The 16,951-nt window shown below is 42.7% G+C and overlaps 1 protein-coding gene across 7 annotated transcripts in view; it reads right to left on the reverse strand.

Moving 5' to 3' along the window:
* GRIP2 (glutamate receptor interacting protein 2) overlaps positions 1-16,951 on the reverse strand; it is a 388,526-nt gene that overhangs the window by 24,642 nt on the left and 346,933 nt on the right. For all 7 annotated transcript variants that reach the window (XM_082209301.1, XM_082209299.1, XM_082209298.1 and 4 more), the window contains exons 13-16: positions 9,474-9,619; positions 8,721-8,801; positions 2,097-2,160; positions 483-628 (exon numbers count right to left, since the gene is read on the reverse strand). In XM_082209301.1, the coding sequence (XP_082065427.1) occupies positions 483-628; positions 2,097-2,160; positions 8,721-8,801; positions 9,474-9,619 (437 nt within the window). The remainder of the gene's footprint in view (positions 1-482; positions 629-2,096; positions 2,161-8,720; positions 8,802-9,473; positions 9,620-16,951) is intronic.

Below are 16,951 nucleotides of genomic sequence, written 5' to 3' on the forward strand. Positions count from 1 at the left end.
ACAGGTGGAATCTGAAAGTATTGGACCGTACATAACTGCATTTATTAGCTAGGCAATTTTGTTTCCATTAATATACCTATGTTTCTAATAAGGCCATTTAGATACTGGTACTCTGTTCAATGCATAAACACTTATTTAATAATGATAAGGAATCTTCAAGGTATGTATCATAGCTGTCAACTTTTCCCTTTTCTTGCGAGGAATCCTATTTGGAATAATGGAATTTCCCTTAAAAAATGGAAAACGTTGACAGCTATGGTATGCATCAAACCTCAAAGTATTTCCTAGCAAAAGAGTAAGTAACTTTTAAGCCTTAGAGTAGGTTTGTAGGCACTTGCTGTGTGCACATGCGCACCAACACATGAGTGCACAGGCACATGTACACACTCATTACTTGAATAATGGTTTTCCAGTTTCTCTGCCAGGCTTTTCTTAAGTATTGGAGTGTGGCTCAGAAACAGCTTGATTCAGTGCTTTCGTACCAGAATTATCCTCATCCTTCCTGATCTTCAATTTGACAAGTTCTTCACACTGCTTTAAGATCTGCACCGCATCCTCCATTGAGCAATTGTCGAGTCGGATATTATCAATGGCTAACAGCTTGTCTCCGGGCTCTAAGGTGCCGGTCCTGTGAGTAACGGGAAAAAACGAAGCCTGTGTTTAACACATTCCAAATAACTGCATACTTTGTTCTTCTCCAAGAGCTGTTGCAGTACTGTGGGTGGTATGGCAACTCTTCTGCAGAAGAGAATTTGCCCAGGTTCATGATTAAAAAAAACCCCAAGATATTTCTGCATAGAAACAGGTTCAAATAACTAAAATCCAGCCTGAGAATACACCTCATTAGTAGCAATTCCCTCAACTGGTGAAAATTAGGCAGCCTTTCAACATTTCAATTGGGGTACCTTAAATAAGTGAGAAAATAAAAAAAAATGAGTCACAGGTGAAGGAAGCTGGTGTCAAGAAACCGTTTTGTGAATTACATTTTTCTCCATACATCATGAAAGGACATAGGGAGGTGCTGTTATTGGCTCTCCTCATCTCTCATGGTGTGCCATCCAGAGCAGAGGTAGCCAACGTGTTGCCCTACAGATGTTTGACTACAACTCCCATCAGCCCTGATCACTGGCTTTGCTGGCTAGGGTTGATGGGAGTTGTAGTCCAACAACATCTGGAAGCTTCCATGTTGGCTACGTTAAAATAATATAGACCAGTTTATACTGCACATAACTCAGAGAGCAAACTCTTAATGCATGCATGTTCTACTTTTATATAACAAGGCAGTGCTGGCAACACTGCTTGTACTGGAATCAAGTAGGCTTAAGTGAGATTCCAGGAGTCAGTATGCTTATAAAATACTAATTTATTAAAGCCAGGACTGTACTCTAATTAGACCTACTTCTATACTGAGGCCAAAGGAAATGTCAGGCCACGGCACACCTTGTCACATAGAGGAGGGAGAAAGGTTGTTTTCTGCTGCTCCAGAGAAGCGGACACGGAGCAATGGATCCAAACTACAAGAAAGAAGATTCCACCTAAACATTAGGAAGAACTTCCTGACAGTAAGAGCTGTTCGACAGTGGAATTTGCTGCCAAGGAGTGTGGTGGAGTCTCCTTCTTTGGAGGTCTTTAAGCAGAGGCTTGACAACCATATGTCAGGAGTGCTCTGATGGTGTTTCCTGCTTGGCAGGGGGTTGGACTCGATGGCCCTTGTGGTCTCTTCCAACTCTATGATTCTATGTGAATAACTTCAGCAATTCTAATTACGCACAGGATGAGAATATGCAAACATCTGAGAACTTCAGAAGACATGGAAAATGTCTGGTGTTACAGTTCATTGGTCCTGATGTTTGGGAAGGAGGCAGAGCACACATACTTTGCACAACGAACCCAGTTCAACCCCCAACATCTTAAGCTGAAAAGATCTCAGGAGTCTGGTCTGAGAAAGAGCTTTGCTGTTGCCTTCAGGCCCTGCTTGCTGGCATCTTATAGGCATCTGGTAGGCAACTGTATGAACAGGACCTTGGATTGGATAACTGGGTTCAGCTGATTTAGTGTCTGAGACTTGTAAGTGGAAAATTAGATTCTTCACTTACCTGTGTGCTACACTTCCCTTCTTGATATCAGAGATAATTAAAGGCTCCCCAGACTTTCTGCTTGCTGTTATGAGAGAGATACCACAGAGTCAAAACTCAATCTGTACCTCTAGGATAATCTTTAGCATTACACTAACTTCACAAAGTAGGAAACAGTAGATTATACAAGTCTTTGGAATTCAAAATTGAATGGAAGATTCATGCTGAGAAAGCCTAACACTTGGCCTAAAGTTTATTAAGCATTGGCATTGACAGGCACTTTAAGAACAACACATTTCTACACTCTTATTCCCAAACAGGAGATTTCTTTCTGGACTTTCATGGCGTCATGATTATGGCAACAATATAAGCCCGTGTGGTGCAATGGTTAGACTGCAGGACCCAGGCTTGAATCCCCCATCAGCTGTGGAGAGTGAGGGGGGGGGGGAGAACTACCACAACTTGATTTATGTTATGATCCAAACAACTGAGTCATATTCACAGAGACCAATGACCTGGACAAGAGAAGAGTAAAAAGGCATCGATTTCTGTTCAGGCCTGTGTTTCGTCTCATGCAGCACTGTTTCTGCTCCACTGCAGTTTGACTGCCAACAGAAACTATACAATTCCTCTCACGAATTGTCTGATACAGTGGAATCTTACATAATTCATTACGTGGTTAATTTATCATCACGTTACTCCACACCATTTATTTAAACACAAATACCATTCATTTCAATGCAAAGGAAACGCAATGCAACTCAGGGAGGGAAAGTTATCGATTATGCAGACTGAAAAGAACAAGAGAAGCAAATATTGATCATATTTGCTGGACTGATTTCTGCTCCAGACGTGGGACGAATAAACAAAAAGAAGCAATTTCCATTCCCGTCAGAATCCTCCAACATCCCTAACAAAGGGTGAGCGCAGATGGCTCCAGAAAAACTAGGCTTAGGAAGCAAAGGGGTGGCAAGAACCATTATTAGGAGAGCAACAAAGAAATCAAAGTGACCAAAAGATGGGGAGGTGGTGAATGGGGGTAAGAGGAAATACTGTGGAACACCCACCACCCTTCAGCTATCTTTGATGGTGCAACCTTTTCTTTCTCCTATGGCAGGAGTATAACAGCGGACAGATCCACAAAGATAGCTCAAGAGTAAAAGGGGAGGGAGCAGATGTCCTAGAGATTCCACATACTCGACATACAACAAGATGATGTACCCATAGAGTAGGGACGGGGAACATTTTCCAGTGCAACGTTCCCTTGTGAGCAACCTTTCCGAGGCTGCATGCTAGTTGTGGGGAAGGCCAGAGATAAAAGTGGATGAAGCAACACATGTGACTATTATCTTTGCACAGCAGGCTGCGTTCCAGTCACACAAAATCCAGAGGTTCCAACACACATGTCCACCCATTGCGTCCTCCCTCCAGGCAAGCAGCAGGCACTATCACAGCTCACGGACAGATCCCAAGCAGGCCTGAGGGCCACATTCAATCCATTGGCCTGAAGTTTCCCCAGCCCTGTCACATAGGACTGTAGAGGGAATCCAAGAGTACGGCTTCTTGCCAGGAAGAATTTCACTTCATTATCTTTTTCTCAGCCACATCTGATTGTGAGCAGACCAGGACATCCGATACCTGTTTAAAACTAAGGGCATTTTTACCACAGAAATGGTATAGAGGGAGATAACAAGAATCAGTTCCAAAGCTGTTCAGATCTTTCTCCTGTTTTCCCCCCTTCCTAGTTGAACAAATTCGCCTCTATTGAATAATATAAAAATACAATTAGTCAGTACCTATGCATAGACCTAGAGGGACGCGGGTGGCGCTGTGGGTTAAACCATAGAGCCTAGGACTTGCCGATCAGAAGGTCGGCGGTTCGAATCCCCAGGACGGGGTGGGCTCCCGTTGCTCAGTCCCAGCTCCTGCCCACCTAGCAGTTTGAAAGCACATCAAAGTGCAAGTAGATAAATAGGTATCGCTCCGGTGGGAAGGTAAACGGCGTTACCGTGTGCTGCTCTGGTTCGCCAGAAGCGGCTTAGTCATGCTGGCCACATGACCCGGAAGCTGTACGCCGGCTCCCTCGGCCAATAAAATGAGATGAGAGCCACAACCCTAGAGTCGGCCACGACGGGACCTAATGGTCAGGGGTCCCTTTACCTTTACCTTTATGCATAGTCCAATCAACCATTACTAGATCATCTCAGCAATGGTAGAAGTAGGCAGAAAGGTCTAGCACTGCAATTCTCTACACATGTACTCAGAAGCATAGCTGGCCAAGTCCAATGGATCTTACTCCCAGCCATTTCCCAGCATTTATTAAGGTTAACTTGTTGAAGGGCTCTTACAGATAGCAGAGGCATAAAATAATCCAACTCTCCATGAATTGGCCTTGTAATTGCCCCAAACTACACTGCTCTCATCAAAGTTAGATATGCACGCTAGGCCTACATTTATCCTGGTACAACACACATTATTGCTGAATGCAGCAACCCACTCACTAATAAGCACAAAAGAAGATACCATCAGAGAAGAAATAATTTGGTCTCTGGAGCTGGTTTGTCAATGGCAAAATTTGAATTACGCTTTTCAAAACAGGCTTAATGATATTTAATTTGAATGTAGCAACATAGGTCTAGGAAGCTGTGCTGCATACCGGTAATTAAAAGAATTTTCAGCCCAGAATTCAGCAGAACTGGTAACAATTCAATTTGCTTTAAATAGTCACATATAATTAGAACACTTTACAAAAAACAACAACGCTTAATAATATTAAACAAGGCAAACTCTCCTCTTAAAAGTAATTCAGTATCATACTGATTGTATGATTTGCATATTGGGAGGAGCATCACAGAACAAACGAATTTAGGGGACTACTGATCAGCAGTCAATTAGTATTCAATTAACCCTGCTAGATCTTATTAGCCAAATTAAATCCTCATGGGCAAGCGCCACCTCTTCCTGTTCACCACTCAGGTTTTCTTTCAGCTGGCCTTTTAATCCAATGCTGAAATTAGAATGGGTTTGCTTTGTTTTTAATTCATGGAGCCATTATATGCAGCTCAGGCTTGTTATCTGGCAATTCATATTAAAGGCTTCATGTATATCTCCATTCTATTCTACCAGAACTCCACCATGCCTTCTTGAGTTGTGAATGAAAACGACATTGTCCTTGTTTCCTATGGTGCTATGTACTAGAGCAGGGGTGGGAAACCATTTTGGCCTGACAGGCAGATCCCACGCCCATAGGTCAATTTTTACAGGTGGGTGGGGCAAACTGCATGTCAATCACTAGGTGTTGTTATGACATCAGATGATTGATAGGTGGGTTGTCTCGCCCTCTTGTAAAAGTCCCTTGCGCAAAGCTTGAGAACCAGAGTGTAAGCGACTTTGCAGGCTTTCTGCTTGGAACTTGGCATAGCTCTGTCAGTAGAGAATGAGACTCTTAACCTCAAGAGTCGTGAGTTTGAGCCCCACATTGGGGGAAAAGATTCCTGCATTGCGGGGGGCTGGACTAGATTGGCCCTTGTGGTCCCTTCCAACTCTATGGTTCTATGACTTTCCCAAGTGCAAAGCGTAGTACTAGCAAAGCTGTCTTCTGCAGGGATCAGCTGTACCACTGAGCACCCCATGGCTTGTCAGGTTGCCCAGACTGACAAACTGAAGTTATTCAACATAACAAACTACGGCTATCCAAGAGAAGAAGCTAAAGCTTGCAGACTTTTGGTCACACAGAAGGAAAGAGAAGGGAGTCAGCCTGGAAGAAGGCTAGCTTTGTTCACATCTTGCTAAACCAAAATTCAGTGTGATGTCTGAACACAGTCTATATGATTGAGGCTCACCACCCCACCAATTGCTAACTACAGGCTAATCACCTGTTTGGAATTATAATTTATTTTTAAAAAAGAAACTTCCTTATATAATGCTCCATTGCACCAGAAGACTCATGTGTATGTATGTCTGCATATGTACGGCTTCTGATCCAAAGTTTTCACTGTAGTCTGAGGCTTAGAAGTTAAAATATTCTCTGCAGAAGAAATCTGGAGAATGCACCAAACCTCAATCAAACACTCTCTTTCTTAGGTATTACTACATTAAACACGCTTAGCTTTGTGACATTTCTGCAGATCAATAACCAGGCATTTTGACAACAGAAATGCAAACTGTTCTCAAACCAACTTGATACTATATCACAAGCTACCCCTCCTGCGCCCCGTTCGCCTTCGTTGTTGCAGCTGGCAAGTAAAGAGATCTCAGTCTTGCTAGTAACTGCACCAATTGAGCCCACAACTCGGCCAGCTGGCCGCCTTTGTATGGATCACAGTATTCACACTAAGGGGCATTTAAGGGTGATTCCACGTTTTGAGGGTACCAGCTCATGTCTCAGCACAAGAAAAGAGGAAGGATATTCGGCATTCTTATTTACTTTTCTTGATTCGTAGGCATGCTCCCACAATATCTGCAGGGAGCCTATCTACTTCTGCTTTATGGTATGATAGATGAAGTGTCTCAAAACACATGTCCATTTTGTGTTTTTAATAGGATGCATAATGACTTGGACTGGGAAATTATTCCCCTCAGAGGAGCTTGAGCACATAACTCACATGCACCAGTGACTCTGCCAGTTATAAAACACCTTCTACTATTGATTGAGACAAAGCAGCATTTGGGAAATGTGTAATTACACAAAGTCTAATACAGCTATAAAGCCACATCTCAGAAACAAAGTGTTCATAAGGGTTTGCGGGGGGAGAGAGATGATTTAAAAAAGCCACGAGAACTCAAGGATAGCTGAGCAAAGGGGAACACAAATATACACAGGACAAAATACATTTCAGGTCTGAATTACAAAAGAGGAGCAGTCAGAATAAAAATCTACTACTACTAGAATACTTCTGTAGAATCCATTAATTTAAGACAGGGTTTATAAATTAAACATTGTTCTAGCAGGGTATTCCTTTCAAGCTCTCCTCCAAATCCTGAATACAGAACAGAATGATTCACAAAGGTATTTCTGAGGAGGGTTAAATTCCGCTTCACGTACTACCAATGTACATGTGTTGAAAGTCTCCCCTGTCTGCGGTAGTAAGATCAGGGCTTCTAACATGGTTTTCAGTGCTAGTCTTAAAACCACAGTCTTTTCACATAAAAATCTACTCCTGGTGTTCCTCCCCTCCAAGTTTTGCTGGTTTCAGCTGCCTCAGACTTCAGTCTTAAACACACTGACCTAGGAATAAATCCCACTGAACTCAATGGAGCTTACTTCTGGGTCGATATGCATAGGATTGCACTTTAATTTACCAAGGAGGAAAAGGACTTTCTGACATTGCTATTACTAAACTATTTGGTGTCAACCACAAATCATTTGGCGAGATCACAGATCCTTTTCAAACTTGTGCCAACTCCTGAGGTAGACTCTTCCACATGGTAAAACGTAGACCCAAATGAAAAAGTTTTCATCACATTGAAAGGAAACATATGAATTGATCTTGAACTGCTTACAAGTTCAAAATATTTTGTGAAACTTATACAGTACAGGAAGAGTTTTAATCATGATTAGACAAAATGATGTCTTGCAAGATGTAACCCTCTCAAGCAATCCTTGGAGAAGCTATTTTAACTAAGACTTTAATTAAAGTATTTGAATTAAAGTATTCCAGCTGAGGCCAGAAGAGGCACATTACATATTACACAACTTATTTTAAAAGGACCAGTTGTTTACTCCACTTACTGCAAAACTCAGCAAGTATCTGTTTTGCAGCAAGTATCAGATGCTTTGATCACCTGCACTTGACATACCATCATCAGTTACATTATTGTTTCTTAATTGTTTCATAATTATGTTCATATTCACAAAAGCCCTATGATGCCAGCCACTATTGATTCCATTTTATAGTCAAGAGGTGGTGATGTAGCTAAGGCTATTTAGTTTTATTTTTAAGTATGCACTCATCTGGAATTTGAATATTAAATATAATGGTCACAACACTAGATGCAGCCAGGAACTAATCTGATGTAATTCTACTAAGATGCCTTGACTGATTTAAGTGTGAACTTTGGATAAATATCAAAATGTGAAACTATTAGGATTTATTGAAATTACTATCTTTTGGAAAAAAAAGGTAAAGGGACCCCTGACCATTAGGTCCAGTCGTGGCTGACTCTGGGGTTGCGACGCTCATCTCGCTTTATTGACTGAGGGAGCCGGCGTACAGCTTCCGGGTCATGTGGCCAGCATGACTAAGCTGCTTCTGAAGAACCAGAGCAGCACACGGAAACACCGTTTACCTTCCTGCCAGAGCAGCACACCTATTTATCTACTTGCACTTTGACGTGCTTTCGAACTGCTAGGTTGGCAGGAGCTGGGACCGAGCAACAGTAGCTCATCCCGTCCTGGGGATTCGAACCGCCGACCTTCTGATTGGCAAGTCTAGGCTCTGTGGTTTAACCCACAGCGCCACCTGCGTCCCATATCTTTTGGAATACTGAGTTTATAAATAAAAAGCAGTGACACCCACAGCATTTTGCAGCAGTTGCAGCTTGAAACTATTTTCAAGGGGCAGCACCACACATACGGTGGAGCTGGAGAAAACCTGACATGAATACAACTTTTAAGTAAGCAGTTGTAACCTGAGCCATACTTACAGCTGATAGTAATCCCAAGCTCCACACCTCTTTTCTTGGGTAGCTTCACGTGAAAGGTGCCACTGCTGGGAATGACCGATTCTGCAGAACCAAGAAGATCAGACAAGAAAGGATAATGCAGTTCCACATTGCTTTGCTGAGCTGTGCTGCGTCACTCACAACTTGTGAAGATAAATTGTGGGATGGGAGCACACAGCTAAGAGCTATTTCAAACATCCCATCCCTAACACAAAGATGGTATTTGAAGTGGAGATCATAGTATTCATTCATTTATTTCCATCCCAGACTTCCTGCCAAAGGAGCCCTGGGTAGCCAACACATAAATGGTAAAACAATTAAAACATCTAAAAACATCTACCAGGTATTTTGTGTGTGTGTGTGTGTGTGTGTGTGTGTGTGTGTGTGTGTGGAAAGTATGTTCTCTGCCATTGGGCCACAGTCCCTCTCCTAGTTAAGTTCCACTAAAATTGCAATACCACTTATGGTATGTTTGAGGTTTTCCCAAAGGCTGTTCCAAAAATATACTGAAGTAATGCTAGAAGCTTGGGGAAAACCCTCTGTTTCTAGCTTCAAGAAGGAGTACTTGCTAAGAAACAACTGAGTTCATGAGCCTGATCTAATTTCTCAATTGCTGAAAACAACCTGGTGCTGCCTCCAAAATCCATTAAATCCACAGTTTTAAGACACTGTCTGAAGACAAAGAAGCAGCATTAAAAGGGAGTTTGGGGCTGTATCCAACAATTGTTTCCATACCTGCTACATCAAATTCAATCTCCAGCACAACCTTGTTAGTAAGTGCTGCATCCCGCAAGAGCTGGTTGGCTTCTTCCATTGTCCCATCTTCTGTTGCAATGCTGTTGATGGAAAGCACCCTATCTCCAACTTGCAGGAGGCCACACCTGCAGTCCAGAGTGGAGGAAAAACATGGGAGAGATCAGGAAAGGCGAGAGACTCACAGAGACTCTCAGGTTCCTATGTCAAAGAAGCCAGTCAGAGCAGCAATAAAGATGGGCAACCAGAATATGAGTGTGAGGCCTGGCCTCCCCAGGCCTATGTTTGGTCCCTGGGACTCTCCCCAAGCCACACCTCTTCTCTTAGGCCATGCTACTCGCAAGCTGGCTCCACACCTTGAAGTACTTTTGCCTGGCTGGAAAGTGATAATGATGTCTCTTGCTCGCCTGGAGGGAGGGACATGTCTGTGTGTATGCAAAACCCCTGACTTCTGTGTGGCTTGAATGCAGCTTCTTGTGCAAAGCTATGAATCACATTCATCACTCCACCCACTGTTGCTTCTGGCCACACCCACTACTAGCAGGTGCCCCACCCCCAAAGGATGTCAATAAGGGAATGTGCTCCTTTGGCTGAAGAGGTCCCCCACTCCTGGTGTGAAGTTCTGAGATGCCCCAACAGAACACAGAATCATATTTGCACATGGATGCTGGAGCCTGACATGTTTTGGAGAATTTTAAGATGTGTTCTGCAAATTAATGCCAGCTCCTGCTGAAATTGTTTCTATTCTTAAATATCTTCCTGATACCATATATATATATATATATACTCCCTCTCTCTCCGTGTGTGTGTGTGTGTGTGTATGCATTTTGTGTGTGTGTACATATTATGTATCTCACTACAATCAAGATCAAAGCTTTTATTGAAGACAGAAAAACCGAGAGGTGCCCTTGCTCTGAAACCATGTCTAATGCTACAAAAGTCACATTAAGCATGCTGGAGCCCACTGGTGCCCAGACTAATGGCACTGAACATGACACACTGCTCTGATTAATATGTGGGTAATAGCACAAGCTACAAGTCTGTGGGTTCACCTCCATGTCTCAACAAATTGGGTAATCATTTATCCCTTGTAATTTCCTCTCTTGAAGCCAAATACACATGGGTGCTGCTTAACAGTGCTGAAAAGCCAATATTATTATAAGACACAATTCCAGGATTGCCTTGGCACGCACTTGGCATAAGGCAACTGCTGCTTGGTGTTTTGCAACAACTAACTCTGATGTTATAGGAGAGCAAGGAGGAGTCAAGCAACAGGCAGAGCACAGCAAGAAATGAAGAGAAAATAAAAACTGTTGAGCAAAAAGGATCTGGGTATGAAACAAGACATCAATCTGTTAATTGTCATTTATGTACTGACACCATGGTGGCATACAACAAATTTAATGAATGAGCTCGGAGGCTTTCCCCAACCCTCTGGAGCAGATTTGTGGATGGTGTGGGTGCAGGTGAGGGAGAAGAAGTTCAGCTGTGTGAGCAAAGGTTGTTCCACTCATGCAGTCACTTAGTTGGCTTAAATCCAGAGGTTCTTATTTTCTGGTTAAAGAGACAACAGTCACACTCCTCCCTTTTCGTAAACTCCCTTCTGTCCAGTAGTTATTATGAATGGCTGGAGAAGTATTTGAGGAATTGCAGAAGCTGCTCTTTTTATCAATTTGAGACGTTTCTAAAGTATCCATCCAGGACTGCGAAGGATCCATTACTTTAACTGCTATTTTTATAACCACTGCACCGTGCTTCTAGGCAATATTGTCAAACCATCTTGTGGAGTACAGATAAGTAGGAGAAAGTCGGTTATATATATTAACATCCTTTTGCTCTATGCATTAGATAGTTTTAATAAGCCGAGTCAAAAGCTTTTTATCTCTCTGAACAGAGTTAACAGGATGTTTCACACTCAAATCTTGCAGGTTTATAAAATTTTGTGACATGAAACCATGATCGCCTAACAAAGGCATTGGCATGAGATGCCGCAGTTAACTTCTTCAAAAGTAAATTCAGAATTCAAATCAATGAATTCCCCTCTGCCCCCGGCTTGGCCTCCCTTTGCTGTACTAGACTCATGGAAAACATGAGCCCAACCAAGTCCTGCTTTTCTGTGATCCTGGGGAATTTGAGACCTACCACTCCCTTTCAATTTCATAATAATAATGGCTTGTATACCCAGAGGTTCTCAAGTGCAAAGTTCATGGGAACGAATGTGCACGAAGCACTTGCCATTGTTAGAGGGACAGTCTGAAAATGTGACCAGCTCTTGCAAAAAAAATGCTTTGGTTAGTTTTTTAATCAAGCATTTGGCTTCCTCTTCCTTTGTTGTTTCCAGTTCTTTCACTAAGGCTTTTGTGGAATCCATAAAATTAAAATAACACACACAAATTGAGACTTTTAAGGACTATATTCATAGGAGCCTTTCGCTAGCGACAGCGGCTCAACATGCATTCCACATGTAACAGTGGGAAGTTGCGCTTGTGTGGTGGGTGGATAAATTGCAGCCTTTTTTATTTATTAAAGAAAAGCAACATTCAATAAAATAAAATTATTATTAATACCCTGCCCATCTGGCTGAGTTTCCCCAGCCACTCTGGGCGGCTCCCAATCAAGTGTTAAAAACATTAAATATTAGAAACGTCCCTGAACAGGACTGCCTTCAGATGTTTTTTAAAGATAGGATAGCTACTTATTTCCTTCACATCTGAAGGGAGGGTGTTCCACAGGGTGGGCGCCACTACCGAGAAGGCCCTCTGCCTGGTTCTGTCTAGTTCATGCAAAGTCAGGGTCCTGCTGTGGAAATGCGATGGGAAAAACTTACTGGTGCTTTAGCTGAGATTCCTGCATTTCAGGGGGTTGGACCAGATGATCTCTGAGGTCCCTTCCAACTCTACAGTTCTATGATTCTATTAATGAAGAACTACTTGATGAGCCAATTGCACATATGGCACCTGAAACTCTACAAGTCATGTACATAAAAAATAACTAAATAGCAAAAAGCAGTTTTTATTTCTGCTGGCTAATGGTATAGAGCAGCAGTTCTCAACCTGTGGGTCCCCTATGTTGTTGGACTACAACTCCCATCATCCCTGACCACTGGTCATGCTGGTTCTCTTCTACCATGGATTGGAAAGAAGGTGGAAAGGGGATTTCAAGTGGGGAATGGCAGGGAAAGCTCTTGTTTTTATTTAAAAACGCAAGCTGTTAGGGCAAATGGTATCTAGTTTGGCCCTTGCTTGCAAGCTTGCAGCAGGAAATAATTGCACTTTTAAGGTGCTTCTGGCTGGGAAAGGGGCCGGGGGTTGGCCTTTTCTTCTTCAAAAAGGGCAGCCACACAGCCCTTCCAACTGGACAACAGATGGGACACAAATTAATTTCTAAAGATAGCAGGAAAAATAAGATGGCGAGCCTCCTCTCTTTACTAACTGGAAGGCACACTAAATTAGTTCTAACCACAGCCTCATCATTGCAAGCAATGACCTGAAACAAAGGTACCCTTGAGGAGAAAGGAATCAAATGGCCTCTGTTTGGGCTCTCAGTGGTTACCCAGCGACAGGAGCATTTCTTGCTCTGTGGTCATCTCTGAATTACCTCACATAATATACATTCTGGTCTGTTACATGTAAGCAAAGTCAAGGGGAGAGGAAACGGTGGCAAAAGAATTAAGGACCTATTACTATAGCGCAACTGAAACAAAATGGGAGCCATATTTGTGGTGGGCTGAGGTAAAAAATCACCTCCAGTCAAAACATATTAGCCTCTTTACAAAGCTTAGGACATAGCTCCACATAATGTAAACTGTGTTTTGAAAGCACACCCTGTGTTATCAGAGGCTCTACATGGTTTTGGTGAGAGGCTGTCGCTCGGCAGCAAAATACATGCTTTGAAGCCACTTCCAGTTAAATAGATAGCACTAGGTTACATGGAGCAAGAGCTCCATTGACTTGCCATGGCAAGCTTTCATCCTTGCTGTAGTGAGCGTGATTAATGCTCAGAGCTGGGGAAGGAGCCGAGGGGTTGCCTACACTGCTTTGGAGGTGATCCAAATGCTTTAGTGGGACCACATGACTGTGGAGATGACTCCATGCTCAGGAAAGGGCAGTAGGACTCATCTGCTTTGCGCTCTGCTTTGGAGAGACTCCAAGCACCTCAGGAGCACCATGTGAAACAGATGAGTTCCAGTCTTCCTCCTGAGCCACCGCAAGCCTCTTGCTGCAAGTTGGAAGTGATATGATCACCTCTGAAGCTCAATGAGGCATCGTGTAAAACAATACCCCCTCCCCTATATTGGACAACCCAAACTGGAAAACATCTGGATGAACTGATAGATCAAGCAAGCTGAATGGCAGCGTCATAAGTCCCCATCAAAACTGGTGAGCAGAAACTGCAACTGACTCTGGGAGAGAAATAAGGGTTAGTATCTTGCTATAGAACGGATGATTGTTGACTCCCCAGGTGCACAAAGACTCAGGGAAGCCTCGGTTGTGTGATCCAGAAATTCTCAGAACCCCTTTGATTCTATTACACTTTGAGTCTATTTTTCCTCTATATGATTTGACAATGCTTGCAGTCTGCTACTGCTTTTTGGCTACAAATTATAAACAATATGACATTATTAAAATTATTAAAAAGAAAAAGAGGAGGTAGAATAAGCGTTCATATTCTGACTAGGAGGGGAGAATTTGAAGTGGAGACTCATTGAAGTATCTTGAAAGGAAATATTCAGTTTTCTCATTCAGCAAGCATAAGCTGAGAAATGGGCCTGTTTACCTCCCCCCTCTCAAAATGAAAGCCTTTTAAATTCAAACATTTGCTGTCTTCACGCTGACCACCACGCATGAATAGTGACTGCCAGAACAAGCTCTCTGCACTGTGCATAAAATTGGGTCAACAGATTTGTTTCCATAGGCAGAAATGTGCGCAATGCTCCTACACATAATGGCATCCGTACTGAATTGGAGGCCACAGTCAAGGGATGGTAGCATTGAAGGTGAAGAAGAAAACTGACCTCCTGGAGGTGGGATGAGTTCAACAGCAAAGCTGGAGGCATCAAAATAGGGTTTTAAATAGCATGCACGCATGTGACTGTTAATATGGAGTGCCTTCCCTTGCTTATGCATCAGGGAGCATGAGGGGAAAGCCAGTATGAGTTACTGTTAAATGCACTGATTTTTATGACAAAATTACAACACCCTCCACCCTCGAAAGGGGCAGGGAAGAAGACACAATCTGGGAAACCCCAGAGTAAACCAGTTTGGACTACCAAAATACTAAACACAGTGTCTGCAAAAGATATATTAACTGTTCAACTGCAAAAAAAAAAAAAGTTACCTAGTAACTTCTCTGGAGAGTGCTAATATCAAAAGTTGCAAAGGGGAATTGGGAGATGGGGAAATTGTGAGTAAATCTCTTTCATCTCTGATACTGCCCTGTTTTTATCTCTGTGTTTAACCAGCATTTGTTGATGCAAACCGGCTACTCTATCTTGTTTGAATCCTTCTCAAGGGAAAAAAAAATCATTCGCAGGATGTGAAAGGTCAGTATTTGCAGAATGTGTCTTTTAGAGATAAAAGTATTTATTAATTGATTTTCAATATTTCTATCCTGCCTTCCTATAAAAAAAGAATATTCAAGGTGTCTGCTGCAATCTGGATTTTAAAGGATTTTATATGGGCTAACCTAGGGGAGGAATGAAGGAAAGGTTTACCAAACTACATATAACACTAATGGTTAGGGGTCTTTTTGTTTTTTGTTTTGTATTGTTCAACTACACTATCCAGAAGGTAGAAGAAATGGGAGTGTGGGTAGAGCAAGAAAATGAGCAAAGCCATCCAGGGTCACTAGAAACCTGGTCATTATGGGGTGTAGTGGTTAGTGCCAGACCATGAACTGGGAGACTGGAGTTCAAATCCCCACTCAGCCATAAAACTCAATGGGTGACTTTGGGCCAGTTACAGCCTCTCAGCCTAACCTATACCTCACAGGGATTAAATAAGGAGGGGGAGAACCATGTTTGCCACCTTGAGCTCCTTGGAGAAATAGTGAAATATAAATGAAACAAACAAACAAACATGGCAGCCAGACCCCAAATGCATAAAGCAAAATCCGCCCACCTCACACTTCTGTGGCAACATTTCCTTGGCCCTCTGCAATGAATCTAATCATCCCAACCTCCAGTCTGATTCCTGCTGATGAGTCTGGGGTCTGAAGTCACCTGGCATGAATATTAACCACTCCTGTGCAAATGTGTGACTCACAACGCAGAGAATGGCCCTCCATTTAAGGGTTTTGTGCTTAACAATCTATTGGACAAGTAACAAAACCTAGAAATTGATTGGGCCTTCTGTGTGCTGCCAAATGTAGCTGGCCACAAGGCATAACCTCAATTAAAAACTCAGGAGTCTTACACAATATGTCCCAAATGAACAATTCCAAAGGATGATGTTGCATTGATTGAACAGGTGGTGCAGTGTAACTTACAGAAGCTACCCTTTGGGGTTACCAGTGATGTTCCAGACCCCAGGTAAAACTGTACCCAGCTTAGCTGGGCAGATATTGTCAATCTCCACATGAATGGAGGGAACAAACAACTAACAAAGCGAATCCTGCCGGGCAGGCGTGGAAGGAAAAAGCTAAATGCATGACTCATTCAATTCAGGCAAGTCCATACAGCAACACATTGCTTTTTTTTGCTTGGAGCTTTCGCAATAGCATAAAAAAACCTGGGCTGATTCCAAGCCCCCTGGAACTGCAAGCTTTGTTGAAGCCTGATCTGTTTATTTATTTGTGTGTTGTTTTAAAGCAAACAAACTGGTGATTTCGTAACCATGAAGTCCACCCAAACTGCCGGGAGTAAAAGCAGCAATACCTGGATCCATTCTTTTCTTTCAGATCTTATTGCTGGTCTTAGCTCTTTCAAGGAAAGGTGTGATAAAAATGCAGTTGGGGTTCAATGGCTGACTTCGACGTAAATTAACTCACAAGCAAAAACCAACCAGCTCAAATTTCATTCCTTTCACCCAACAACTACAGGTGACACAATGCAACCACATTCTATACCGCAATTACAGTCTACACTACACTTTCGCTAGCACTGTGGGTGGGTGACTTTGATAACGATATCCTGTGCCAAGTTGGCTACTTGGGCAAAATGGGAGCTATGGATAACAAAAGGAACACACATACAAACTGATTTCCTAAAGCAAGGGTGGGGAAATCTGTGACTCTCCATATTTTGACTCTCAACAGCCTTCACCACTGACAAGGGTGGCAGGGGCTGATCAAAGTTGGGGCTGATCAGAGTTCTAATCCAACAACATCTGGAGAGGGGCATCATGTTGGTTACTACTTAGGTACAGGCAGCGACCGATTCATGTGGGGCTTGTGTTCTGAGGCACTGCACACTTATGTGAAATCGCATATAATCAGAACACCCATTGAGAAAGCCTGCAAAC

Source organism: Podarcis vaucheri (assembly GCF_965113315.1).
Source record: "Podarcis vaucheri genome assembly, chromosome: 2".
NCBI lineage: Eukaryota > Metazoa > Chordata > Lepidosauria > Squamata > Lacertidae > Podarcis > Podarcis vaucheri.